Source organism: Grus americana, chromosome 5, assembly GCF_028858705.1.
Source record: "Grus americana isolate bGruAme1 chromosome 5, bGruAme1.mat, whole genome shotgun sequence".
Lineage (NCBI taxonomy): Eukaryota > Metazoa > Chordata > Aves > Gruiformes > Gruidae > Grus > Grus americana.
This window is the reverse complement of record NC_072856.1, coordinates 68,311,874-68,325,103: the sequence shown is the minus strand read 5'-3', so window position 1 is coordinate 68,325,103 and position 13,230 is coordinate 68,311,874. Positions and strand designations below refer to the sequence as shown.

General features: G+C 48.4%; 2 protein-coding genes across 2 annotated transcripts; one reads left to right on the top strand and one right to left on the bottom strand.

Annotated features, from left to right (window-relative positions):
* Positions 1–1,425: 1,425 nt before the first annotated feature.
* Positions 1,426–2,044, bottom strand: RPS29 (ribosomal protein S29). Its single transcript, XM_054827478.1, has 3 exons — positions 1,884–2,044; positions 1,630–1,729; positions 1,426–1,545 (listed from the first exon to the last, which is right to left on the bottom strand). Exons 1-3 carry the CDS (start codon positions 1,943–1,945, stop codon positions 1,537–1,539), a joined length of 171 nt encoding a protein of 56 aa, XP_054683453.1. The 5' UTR covers positions 1,946–2,044; the 3' UTR covers positions 1,426–1,536.
* Positions 2,045–3,864: 1,820 nt separating this feature from the next.
* LRR1 (leucine rich repeat protein 1) lies at positions 3,865–12,901 on the top strand. Its single transcript, XM_054828403.1, has 4 exons — positions 3,865–4,276; positions 4,368–4,466; positions 8,515–9,242; positions 11,892–12,901. The coding sequence occupies exons 1-4, from the start codon at positions 4,097–4,099 to the stop codon at positions 12,142–12,144; spliced, it is 1,260 nt and encodes a 419-aa protein (XP_054684378.1). The 5' UTR covers positions 3,865–4,096; the 3' UTR covers positions 12,145–12,901.
* The last annotated feature ends 329 nt before the right edge of the window (positions 12,902–13,230 follow it).

Here is a 13,230-nt window from a genome sequence, read left to right as displayed (position 1 = left end):
CCCCCTTGCAGTGAAGCCGTGGCAGCAGCTCTTGGGATGACACCACCACATCTCCCCCCAGATGTAGCTATAACCCAGCTGGCTGCTTTAACTCACGTTCAATTTCTGTTACCTACCAAGTATTCTTCCAAGTTTCATTACTTCCAGCTAACTCCTGAACCCCTGTCACCAACTGAGCACAGCAGCACACAGCTCAGCACAGGTTTACGCAGCCAGCTCGCTGAGCTCCGTGCTGCTGCTGCCAACCCGCAGCATCCTCCCCGCAGCCTTTGTGCTTTTGCTGTGAACATACCTCAACCCCCCCAAGCAGCAGCTGCGTGTCTCCAGAGGTTCCTCATGGGAAGGTGGACATTGAGCCTATGATGTCATGAATGCACACTTGCTTCTGGCAGCTCAGCATTGAGCTCATGCCGGATTGTTACATCTCTGCTACCACTGACACCAGAACAGAGTCAGTAAGAGGTAATTTGGGCCAGGGTCCCCACAACCACCAACCCACAAGCCCCCTACCCAAATTATACCACCTACTCAGAAGATAAAGGCAGAGAAAAGAATTGAGCATGTGTTCTAGTTTGCATACTAGGTGAAGAAATATGAACCAATCCCTGTAATTGGGAGTGTATCAATTTGTAATTTTTGTGTATAAATATGACAAGAAAACCAGGATTAGGTGTGCTTGATTTGTGGAAATCCACCAAGCACCCAGGCCTGAACAAAAAGCAGTCTCTCTCCTGCACATGTGAGAATTCACTTAATGCACACCAGGCAAGGAATCCGCTTTTTGGACACCACCACCTCCATGCCTTCAGCATACTTGGCAAGTGTTTCTTTGCCCAACTCTTCAGTCCTGTCACACCACACCTGGAAGCCACTGAAAACCTGAGATGAAGCGAAGGGGGGTGTGACCCCAACCCCATCAACTCCCTTCCTTTGCTCGGGCTGCCCTCTGCCCTGCCCAAAGGCTCAGGACACCATTACCTTTTTTCAGGATCAGTTGCACCTTTCCCCACAGCTTCCCACACCCTGAAGCACAAGACCTCCCAACAAGCGAGGAAAACTCGGGCATAAAGCCTGAGGTACAGCTCTGCACCACCATGTTCTACACCAGAATGAGCCAAGTTTGCAGGTATTGCACCCAAACAAGCCCTGTGTTACTGGCAGCTGTGCTGCAGCTGATTGCCTGGCCCTTTACCCACTGGTCATTTAACAGAGACCATTCCACTGCTCTGCTTGCAAACCTGAAAGCTCAGTGGCATCATACACCCATCACCACTCTTGAGACCACCTGGTTTTGCAGGTGGAAGCTGAGGACACCAGGCCAGGCTCATTTAGACCTGTCCCCTGCACAGCACCCACCCCTCCGGGAGGACCTCTAGGAGCCCCGTTGCCATTAGAACCGTTACAAAAAGCAAACGCACACGTCAGTCGGGCGGGGAGACTATTTATTAAGTAAGGCTGTGCTGAGATGCTGGAGATGTGCTAGGGAGACCCAGGGAAGCCCCGGAACTTCTGGCGACAGCCTCATCCTCCCGGCACTCAGTCCAGCTGCAAGAGAGGAAGAAAGGCGAGAGATGTCAGCGGGAAACGGCACACCCAGCCCTCCCACACAGCCCCGGTGCCGGCACTTACCTTGATAAAGCCGATGTCCTTGGCGTACTGACGGAAGCACTGCCGGCACATGTTCAGGCCGTACTTGCGGATGAGGCCGTGGCGGTTGGAGCACACGCGGCTGTAAGGGAAGAAGAAAGCAAGGCCGGTCAGGGCGGGTAATGGCGGCACGGGGTGGGGGGGGTGAGGGGGAGAAAGGAAAGCTAGAGCGAGGCGGCTGCCGCGGCCCAGGGGACCCAACAGCAACCCGGACGATCCCCGGGATGCGGACTGACCAGGACCGGGAGCCCTGGCCAAACTTCCTGGGGTGGCTCCAGTAGAGCTGCTGGTGCCCCATGCTGCCTGCTGCGCGCCTGGCTACGAGAGGAAGATGGCGGCCCGCGCATGCGCTATTCAACCCTGCCCCGCATCCCGACCTGCACCGCGGCGCCCACCCCGGCAGGGCGCAGGCGCGGCCAGGAAGCCGGGAGGGTGAGGGCGGCGCCTGCGTAGAGCGGCCCCGCTCCCCCGCCCGTCCGAGGCGTGACGTCAGCGCTGTGCCGGCATTAGAGGCGGCAGCGCGAGGAGCTTAGCGCCGGGCGTGGTGGCGCGCGCCTGTAGTCCCAGCTACTCGGGAGGCCGAGCCCGCCGGATCGCTTGAGCCCAGGAGTTCTGGGCTGCAGTGCGCTATGCCGAGCGGGCGTCCGCGCTAAGGCCGGCATCAATATGGTGAGCCCCGGGGAGCCGGGGCACACCAGGTTGACTAAGGAGGGGTGAACCGGCCCAGGTCGGAGACGGAGCAGGTCAAAGCTCCCGTGCCGGTCAGTAGCGGGATCGCGCCTGTGAATAGCCACTGCAGCGTAGCCTGGGCAACACAGAGAGACGCGGGTTCCTTTTGCACGCAACACCCACCGCACCCACCCCCTTTTGCCGCCCTCACGCACCCACACCCCCCAGCACCATACCGCCTCCTGCTGGACCAACGCGGAAACGCGGGCACAGCGCGCCGCGCCGCCCCCTGCTGGTTGTCGCCGGCATCCCTGTCGTGTGCGCATGCTCCGATCCCAGAACAAAGAATTGGCTTTAAAAATTAGATTACAGAGCAAGTTTTGAAGTCCTTGTCTTAAAAAATAATAATAATAAAAAAAATCAATGTGGAAATCCAGTACTGGAAGGATTCACTGGGGGTCTTTTCTCCTAATTCTGGTGAATGCAGTGAAAGCCCTCACCTGGCCGCTGCCGGCTGTGAGGCAGCCATGGCCGCATCCCCTCACTGAACAGCCCGGGCTGTGCGCGGGGCTGGCTCCCGCCTGGCCTGTGCCTTCAAGCTAGGAGTTCTGTTAAATCCAGGGGTATTATTCCGATTTCTTTACAGCGACTCTTCCCAGATGCTGAAATTTCCCTATCCCAACCTGCCCTATCTCCACCAATCCACTCATACAACCTGAATTCTGAAATTTTTCAAATGTTTCACTTTATTGAATTTCTGCCTGTTATTTTGGTAACAAGTTTTCCACGAGGCCCTGCGTTCTCCCGTCATTTAGCAAGTCTGAGCCACCGCTACCTCCAGAGCAGGTGGACAAAGGGTGGCACGGCGTCTAAATCAACCAAATGGCAACCGTGCGTCATGGCGGGTGAACACGGCTTTTTAGCCAAGCTCGGTTTCTGAATGCCCACAACTGTCATTCCTGGCGGTGTTACGGAGCATCTTCTAGCAGCAAACCCACCCTTCAGCCGACCCAGCCCTGCCACGCTGGGGACAAGAGCCCACCACCGAGGTGATGCTCTGTCACTGGCAGTCGTTTCTGCCGTCAGAACTTCAGAGGGAGCGCTGGTACCTTTGCAAATGAATGCGCAGGAGGATTTCTGGTAAAACTTGTGTTTCTCTGTTGCATACCACGATTGTAGAAATTGCCCAAAAGATTTGCCAGTGGCGCTAGGCCTGCGGCACAGAGCCGCCTGTCCTGGTGAGCAGCCATGTCCTGCCTCCGAGGCCGGGCAACCCGCCTGTCCCTGCTGTCCCTCACACCCTGGCCTGGGCACCCGGCTGCTGCCAGCACGGGCAGTGTGCCGCACCTGGTGTCAACCCTGGCCACCAAGCCGGGGGGGCTTCAGGGATCAGCGTACCCACAGGGGCGCTCCCCCGTGTCCCCTCACACCCACCATCCCCTCGGCTCCCCCGTGTCCCCCTCACTCCCGCCGCCGTCCTCGACCCTTCCCGCCGAGCCGAGTCGGCTGCCTCCTCCAGAGGGCGCCGGCGCAGAGTCCCGCGCTGAGGGCCCCTGGCTCGGGCTGCCCGCGGCTGCCGGTACCGCCGCTCTCCCTTCCCGCCTTGCCAGCCCTTTCGCCGGGCGAATCCGTGCCCCCTGGCCGGCGGCGGGCAGCGGGCGGCCGGCGGGAGTCAGGGGGGCCAGGCATTGCGGCGGGCGCTTGTGCGCGGAGAGCGCGGGAGGCCCCCGGCGCCGCCCGCCCCTGAGCGGGCCGTTGGTCGGCGGCGGGGCGGGCGGCGATGCGGCTGCAGTGTGAGGTGGAGGTGGTCAGCCGGCTCCTGCCCACCTGCGGGCTGCGGGGCCGCGGCCGCGGTACCAGAGCGCTCCTCTCGCTCGGCCGCCCGCCTGGTCGGGCGCGGGGCGGCGGCGTTTACCTCATGGTGTGCACGGCGCGGGACCGGGTCGGTTCTCGCTACAAGGTGGGGACGGTGGCGCGGGGGGGAGGGAGACCGGACCGGGGCGGGTCCCCTCGTCCCGCCGCGGCTGCTGAGTGCCCTCTGTGCCCCGTAGGTGCAAGAGAACATCGAGCGGTTCTTCACCCGGTTCGTGGAGGAGGGTAAGGCCACCGTGCGCCTCCGGGAGCCCGCCGTGGACGTTTGCCTCAGCAAGGTGGGTGCGGGGGCCGCGGCTGGGCGGCCTGGGACGCGGACGAGGAATCGGTGCCGTGCCCGTGCCCGAAACCGAGCGGCGTGTGGAGGCGGCTGGCCGGGGTCCGCTCTGCGACCGTGCTGGACGGGCCCCGGGGGGTCCCCAGCTTCTTTGCTGGGCTGTGTTCTGCTTGTCCCTTCTGCTCCCTCCGCAGAAACAGCAGGAGCGGAAAAGCCCATTTTTCATGGTGTTCTTCATTTGTTTAAAGGGGAACAACTTTTTTCATCTCTCTGATGCAATATATTGCGCTTTGGCTGTAAATTCTATGAAACAGTTATTGGTTATAGTCTTTCTAATAAAAAAACTGGAGAATACGCTTGTCTTGGTGGACAAGCAGTGTGCCCACTGGGGTTTTCAAGCTGGAGACACATGGATGGATCAGCGATACAGGCACCATCTCACCTTAATGCTTAGCATCAGACTCAGCAATGTATTCATGTGCAATTCGTAGGATATTTGGAAGCTGTTTAATAGTGCTAAATTCACCCAAAAAATCACACACCACTGTTCAATGTTTATGTTGGTTGTTTTTTCTCTGCCCGTTCCACTAATCTTTAGTAGCCTTGTAGAAGAGGAAAGCAAGACAGCTTTGATAAAACCTTAGATTTAGAATGTGTAAATAAAGGCAAATAGCATTGATTATTTTGTTTGTTTGTTTGGGAAATCACTTTAACTTTCTGTTGCAACTGTGATTCTTTGGCCTGAAGGAGATCCTTTAATAATTTCAGTGATATCAGTCCGAGCAGCTGTAATCATGAGTGGTGAAGCTTACTCCTTCGCAAACAGAATGCTTTCTCAAAGGGCCTGTCTAAGGAGAAATGCACAGGGTGTGTTTAAACTGCAGCTGCAACAGGCACTGACAACAGTTTTGCCTGAGTGGAGTGCAGCTCGGGGCAGGCTGCGAGGTCTGCTTGAGAAACAAGGGGAATGAATCTGTGCTCGGGACAGTGACTTGCTGAAAAGAAAACAAATATGACCCAGCAAGAAAGAAAAAGCACTTATTTTATTGGGAATAAAACCAATAACTGAATATAAACCTGAATACAGTTGTAGCAGCCCAAGAGTTTGCAGAATGTGGCGCAGCACTGTGGTGATCTGGAAATACCTTGTCTGTGCAAGAGTGAAGGCTATGGTGGTAAGGAAAGCAGCCTTAATTTGATGAAGAGAGCAGTTTGCCTTACAGGGTTAAATAGAAAAGAATCACTATATGTCCAAATCCAATTAAATGATGTTTTTCTTGTCAGCAGCAAATGTGCTCTGTATCTTGCAAAAAAGAAAACTCGTGCATCTTGCGTTAGATCCAGAATAACTTCTTGTTCTACATCCTTTACTCCGAGTATTTCTGCTGAAGCGTGAAAAGTCAGAAAGTTTTATCTTGGAACAAAGGTACAAAAGCAGGCCTGTTGTGATGGGACCTACTAGTAGTATAAAATTAGAGAGGAAAGGTCTGTGTCTTAGTGCTACAAGATCTGATTTAGACCACTTACAGAGCCTGTAAGGAAACTGTGCAACAGACATTCTTTCAGTGTGGGTAGTAATTTAGTTAAGAACTACTTATCTTGTTTTCTGTATGAGAAGATAGTCCACAATGTTGTTAGACTGAAAAGAAAGTCTCAACCAAATCTAATGAAACAGGAGTTAGAATAATGGCCAGAGTTGCTCCAAGGAGGCTAGATCCTCGCTCCCCATTTTAAGCATAAGGCTCACCCTCATACTGTCAAGCTCCAGGACCAAATCCACTAAATTCTTCCAAAGCCAGTGATAGTATGTATTCCTCTTAAATGCTCCAAATCCAGAAACCCAGTTTAAGATGATTGATAACTGTTCTGTAGTGTTTCTACTAGTCTTTCGTAATTTCATTACAGAAAGGCTTCTTAAAGACGGACAAACACTTTGTAGAAAAGAGATTTCCAGGTATGACTATACTGATTGCGTGCAGCTACCATGCAAAACCCCACTCTTTGTACTCTGCCAGGCAGTGCAATTTGCTGCATTTAGCACATCAGAAATTGAAATTGAGTTGAGAAACATTGGGTTTGGAGCATTCAACCCCGGAGCAAAAATAACAAAGTCACTGCGGGTTTGTTTTGTTGGTTTTTTTTTTCCTTCAGCAAGCCTGTGCCTGCTGCGTTGCACGCAAGGTCTGAAATCCGTGTAATCTCCGATTGCCTTGTCATCATTCATTTAGCTCTGAAACAAGAGACTTGTAAGGCATCAACGCAGATTAACCTCTTTTCCCAACATCTTTTCTGTGGTTGAGACTTCAGGCTTGTGGCAGAAAATTGCATCCTGAGCACTTCCAACTGATTCTTTGCTAACTCTTTGCTTATTTTCTTAGATGTGTCTTAGTATTTTTCTCAATGTATTCAAGGTTTCTCAACAATGGGTTTACAGATACTACGTTACCTTTATGAAGGTGTTGTGGAGGAAATCTGTCTCAAGGATTCAGAATACAAAGTACTCTTATTTTCAAGTCACGTGAACAGCGTAAACTTATTCTTAACATCCTAGATAGAGCTTTTGGCTGCAAGGAATGGGTATCTGTTGTGTCTCGTGCTTTAAGATCAAAGAAATATTGCCTGTAACTCAATTCTGATGTACAGTTATTTTTTTACTTGGTCTTTACAGATCTGGAGAGCTTTGCCTCCTTACTTCCAAATTTAGTTAGCTACTTATTACCCTTGGAAACGTGACGAATCTGTAGTTAGGAGCCCCATAGCTAAATCTTTTAGTTAGATTGGCTGAGATAATGAACACTGGTGGTCTTGGATAACAAAGGTTTTTCCTCATCTCTGGAGGACATCACAACAGGAGTTAAGAGAGTAGATGCGCATGGGATGATTAAGGAGACCAGTCATTAGATTAGCAGTGCAGTCAAGTACATTTGACCTTTATTATCTTTATATCACATCAGCATCCAGAAGTTTCCAAGATCATTGTTCTGTTGTGCTAGGTGCTTATAGCATATTATGTAAGCTAGTTCTGGATGCTCTAGAACTTGATATAAACAAATACATTTATTAGCAAAATTGTCTTTTGGGTGCAGAAATGGGTGTCACTAGGCTTGGGCAAGTTACAGCTGGGAACAGAGTGCAAACCTCTTGACTCTGAGCCGTGCCAAAACTCCAAGTTTGTTCTTTCCTGCAATGAGAGATGACTCTGACTTGTATGGATGCATCATGCTTTTTATTTTAGAAGTTACTTTATAGCTTAATGTCTGTCAGCTGCACTTCAGATTGAGTGGAGACTTGCTGGAAAATTTAGAAGAGAAATATTTGGTCACCTTCCTATTCATAAAAGTTAATTATATCAGTACAACAAATGTATTGCAGCTTTCTGGACCTTTATTTATAATATAGGTCATCTGATACTCCATTAATCTGACTCTCTGTCCTTACTGCCATTATATTATAGCCCACCTAAAGCAGAATTGGTCAGCTGTTTGCAGAAGGACCACAAATAATTATCCTCTTGTTTGATGCTGGCACAACCAAAAAGAGCAGTGTGCGTGACCAGAAGCACTTATTTAACCTGCCTTGAAGCTTTCTACCTTCCTTTATGTCAAATTTAACCTCATCTTCCATCCTTTTCCTTCCTCGCAACATTCAGAAATGATTGCCTCAAGGTTTAGATCTCGGATTTCCCTGTGTGTGTTTTTAAGCTGTCCTTTTATCAGGTTGCAGGTTAGGAAGATCACAGTGCATCAGGCTTTTTTTCTGTACTTTATTTTCAGCTGTGAATTCCATGCTTTGTTCTTCCTTTTCTGAGTAATGCAGCACAGTTTGTTTTATCTAGATTGTTCAGAGAGGTCGTAACTTACCATTCAAACTGTATGCCATTTGTTCTTAAATACTGTAAACAGCATGTCACCCAGTTTTTTCCCTTTTCCATTTCATTGCCCTGCTGAGTTAGTATCTCCTGGTACGTGTACAAAATAGTTCAGAAAGTGTTAGTACAAATGAGCACAAGAATAATGAACTTTTAATTCCACATTTGTGTCTCCCTGTAGGCAAATGCCAGCAATTTAAAGAATTTCCTTTCAGCTGTGAGACTGGCTCACCAAGGGACTGACATAGGAGCTCTCCCGCTCTCAGCTTTGGTACCCGCAAAGACCTCAGAAGTTGAAAAACCCAAGACAAAAATGATCATAACTTCGAGAAGGGACTATCCTCTCACCAAAAACTTTCCTTACTCCCTCGAACATCTCCAAACCTCGTACTGCAAACTTGCTCGGATCGACATGCGTGTGCTTTGTTTGAAGAAACTCCGAAAACTAGACCTAAGTCATAATCATATTAAGCAGCTGCCAGCTACTATTGGTGACCTCATCTGTCTTCAGGAGCTTAATTTGCACGACAATCACCTGGAGTCCTTCAGTGGGGCTCTGTGCAACTCCACCCTGCAGAAATCTCTTCAGTTCTTGGACCTCAGCCAAAACAAAATTAAAGCACTTCCAATTCAGTTTTGCCAGCTGCGAGAACTTGTTAATTTAAAGCTTGACGACAATGAGTTGATTAGGTTGCCATTCAAGATTGGCCAGTTACATCATCTACGCTTTCTGTCAGCAGCTCGAAACAAACTTCCTTTCTTGCCCAGTGATTTTAGGAAACTCTGTCTTGAGAACTTGGACCTCTTTGGAAATCCTTTTGAACAGCCTAATCCGCTTGTTCCCAACATTCAACTGAAAATACCATTGACTTTATTAGAGTGTGCTGCAAGAGCAACCGTAAATTACAGGTAAGATTAGCACGACAGGTACACGTGCACCTATCTGTTTCAAATCTGTCAAGTCTAAACTTTCCCGACTTGTTTTTTTTTCTTCCTGTCAGTGGCTACTGCTTTTCACTTATTAAAAATCCTAAGTTTAAAGTTGCTTTGATTCCACTTGTAAAATCATCCCTTTGTTATACAGGATAACACAATAAATTGGTGACTTGGAAGTATTTAGAGAAAGCTATAGACTGAAATGTTTTTATCCTCAAAATGGGAACACCTTAACAGAATATTCTTGCCCAGCCATGGGAAAAGAGAGTCAGTTCTGCAACCCTGAACTGCTACTGGCAGCCTGTGTTGAGGAGCTTACGTGACAGTGGATTTTGTGGCACAGATCGTATTTTGTGTTGGGCTCTAGCTCGGAAATGGCTTTCAAACATGGTTGCCCTTCATCTTGTGTTCACATTAAAGCACACTAAAACCGTGTGTAAACCCCATCAGCCTGTCCCTGTCTCTTCCCGTGTGAGAATAGTGTGTTGGCAAAAGGTTACCTTCTACCATACAGCTCCTAGTCACAGACGTGGATTGGTCAGCCTCTGCTTTAGATGGGACCTTACCCAAGCTGAGTAATGTTAGGAAGGCACTGCGAGGTGGCTTCTCAGAGGGCAAATGTCATGCTGGAGTTGGTGTTAGGCTTCTCCCTACCTTAGATTTTCCTTGAGCTCTTAATTCCCTTTGGTGTTGGAGTGAGGATGGTCTGTCTTACACAGCAAAGCCCAGTTCTGAGGTAATTTTAAAGTGATTATTTCACCGAGTAAACATCATGCTTGCCAGGCTGCTGTTTATTATCAGTTTTCTGCCCTTCTCCCATGCCACTTAGATAGCTCTGCCTGCATGCCGCTGCCTGGGATCCTTCCAGTACCAGTTGCTGCTACTCCCACCCTTTTCTGGGTGGAAAGGGAGCAGGAAGATTGAAAAGAGTCACTGGCACAGCAAGGGGGTGAGAGACAGACCTGAAGTGTTCCTCATCCACATTCTGTGCCCATTCCTGCCTTGGGGGTGGGGAGTGCCCCATAAACCTGGGTTAATTGCTCAGATGTCTGTGCTAAAGGTGTCCACAGGCATGCAGGGCACACCCTGGAAATGAGCTGAGCAACCATGAACCAATGTTCTGGTTCAAATCTTATCCACTTCTGACCTTGCTGATTTTATTAGAGTAATTAAACTGCACGTGTCTCCTTTCCCAACTTTATATAAATTGCAGTCATTTTTATATTATTAAGGCATGTTTTTTTTCCTAGAGAATATCATCCTTCAACACTGGTCAGATTTTGGTGCTCAGTTACATCACTGGACTACCTAAGGGTACCTAGTCATTCACCCAGCCCCTGGCCCCCATGCAGCAGGCTTTTAAAAAAAAAAAAAAAAAAAAAGGCATCACACAGAACAAAAAAAGGCTTTCTGCTCCAGGAATCTGGGTGAGACATGGGGCAATGGAAACAGTCCCCTTGCCCACGGGTCTGTAATTATTAGGAGACGGCATTGGTCAGAGCGGTCCTGGTTATCTTAAATAGAAAAGGAAAAAAAAAAAAAAAAAAAAGTCTAACAAGTGGGCAACAGACATTCTGCCTGACATTTGCCGGAGGTGAGAATTAACAAAGAATGAGAAACAGGAGCGATGACGGGCTGCAAAAACCTTAAGAAAGGAAAAAATCAGGAGGAGGGAAGACACAAAAGCAAATATTTGGAAATCAGTCTTTATAATAGCATGCTGGGCAAGTACCAGAGCTGTGATAATATTTTTCCTGACCAGAAAAAAGGATGTCCTGAAATTGAGGTGGTGAGAAAAACCCCACAGGAGTCTTAGCTGTGTGAATGATGGTATGTAGAAAGAATTGGGAATGTGTAGGTGGAGTCGGGATGTGAGTCAGTGAGACCTATTCTGTGAGTCTTGAGTGACAGCTGGGCACGTGATACCCACACTTTGAAGTTAACAGAGTACTTCAGGGAAATTATTTGTTTGGTACCCCAAACACAATGCTGCTCTGCGAATTTAAAAAGAAGCAATTCTTGTTCCTGTCTCTGGATGTCATTATTGACACGATGGACAAAAAGCGCGGTTATACTAAGAGAACCTTACTTTATTGCCTGCAATGTAGTACTACTGTAAAGAGGCTCATTTTATCTCCCATTTCCTCTGGATATGGTGTTTTTACACAACTACCACTTCCCTATGTTAGAGAGTGAGGAGTAAATTGTGGGTGCTTTGTCAGGCCAGGATGAAGTATGGTGATCTTCCTGGCTAATGTGAGGGAAGAGCAGATGTGTACTCAGTTGTCTCATTATTCTTAATCTTCTTTTTAATTCTCTAATTCTCTATTCTTGTGATATAGGCTGTTATGATTTGTGTGAATTCCCTGGTTCTTGTTGCAGTGTCTTCTGGTGTCGGTCCTTAGGGGTCGGTAACATGGTTGCACATTTTTAGTGACTCTCTTGGAAAGCAACATTTAATTCCTAACTGGTCCTATATTGCAAGTGGCAACATTTCCAATTTGCCTTGTCTATGATCTCGGAACAGCGTTTCTTCCAACTGGTGCATATGGCGTGTCACTGCGTTCGAGTGACATCGGTTAATTTTGTAGTGAATTCACACTTGTTCCTCTTGTTCAACAGAATCCCTTATGGTTGTCACCTCCTTCCTTCTCACCTTTGTGAAGATCTGGAAGTGGCTAAAACATGCCAGTGCGGAAGTGCCTGTCTGAGCAGCTTCATTCAGATCACGGTGACCATGAACCTCCATCACGTAGCTCACACCGTGGTCCTCGTGGATAACATGGGAGGTACGGAAGCACCCATCATCTGCTACTTCTGTTCTCTAGACTGCTATTCCCAGTTCCTGGATAGGTACCTGCAGAGTAACGGGTGACCGGTATCAGGTGCAAAAGCTCTGTCTGATGTTCTGTCCAGCGACGGAGGAGCCTGAAATTGTTTTCTGCTTGTTACCCACATGTGCTGTCGTAGGGCGTTTGCTGCGGATAGCAAACGTGAGTCTTGCAGTGAGGGGGCATGGTCAGCCTGATCCGGTGGCCTGACTGTTCCCCCATCACTGGAATCTCTCTTTGGTTGGAATAAAAAGCAATGCTTAGCTTGAATGAATCTTCCTTAGAATGTATTTTGCTTTCTTTTTCCTATTACTGTGACTTTGTTCGGAGTATCATGACAGTTTTCTTTGTTTTCTGGAGTAAGTGGTTTCTCCTTGCTAGGAGGGGGAAGGTGAGCTTATATCAAACTGCTGTGCTTGCTTACACTTGAGGCCCTGAACTCTGCCTATGGAAGATGACTGTGTTGATTTTATCACTGGACTGGACTCGAGTTCCCTACTTGTTTACTGTAGAGCAACTTGGTAGTCTACTGTGAGAAGGAATTACGGTGTGAGCAGTTCTAAACTGGTCATGTAATTCCAGGTGCTTCTTTTTAAAAAGTTCTGTTATAGCATTCTCACTTCAAACGGGGACCAGCATTGCTGGTGTTTTACCAGAGCAAATGTGGGGATTTTTTCTCTCTTTGTTGTACAACAAATGTCTTTTTTTAAATATGTGACCTAAACTTTGTTTCTTAACTCTCACATTTTAAAGATTCTTGAGTTGTTCACTGTGTCAACTTATTAAATTTTGAAACCCTTCTATGTACATGTGAATTGTGTTTTCTCTAATGAGTTTTTCATCCAGTCTATTCTAGGAATTAGCTCCTGGCCTTTTTCCTGGTGACGATATGAAATACTTGAGAGTATCCACGCAGCCGTATTTCATGTCTTGTGAGCTGGTCTGTGGCTGGGGCATTGAAACAGCGTGGAACAAAAGTCCCTTGGGAAGTCTTTAGGCATCGCATGCCCTGGAACATGTGATGGCTTGAGGGGAGTGTGTTACAGCGGTATTGGCTGCCCAGGAGTAAATTGCACATCTTGCATCTCTTCGGGTCATAGATAAACACAGCGCTGTGGCAATTATATGTA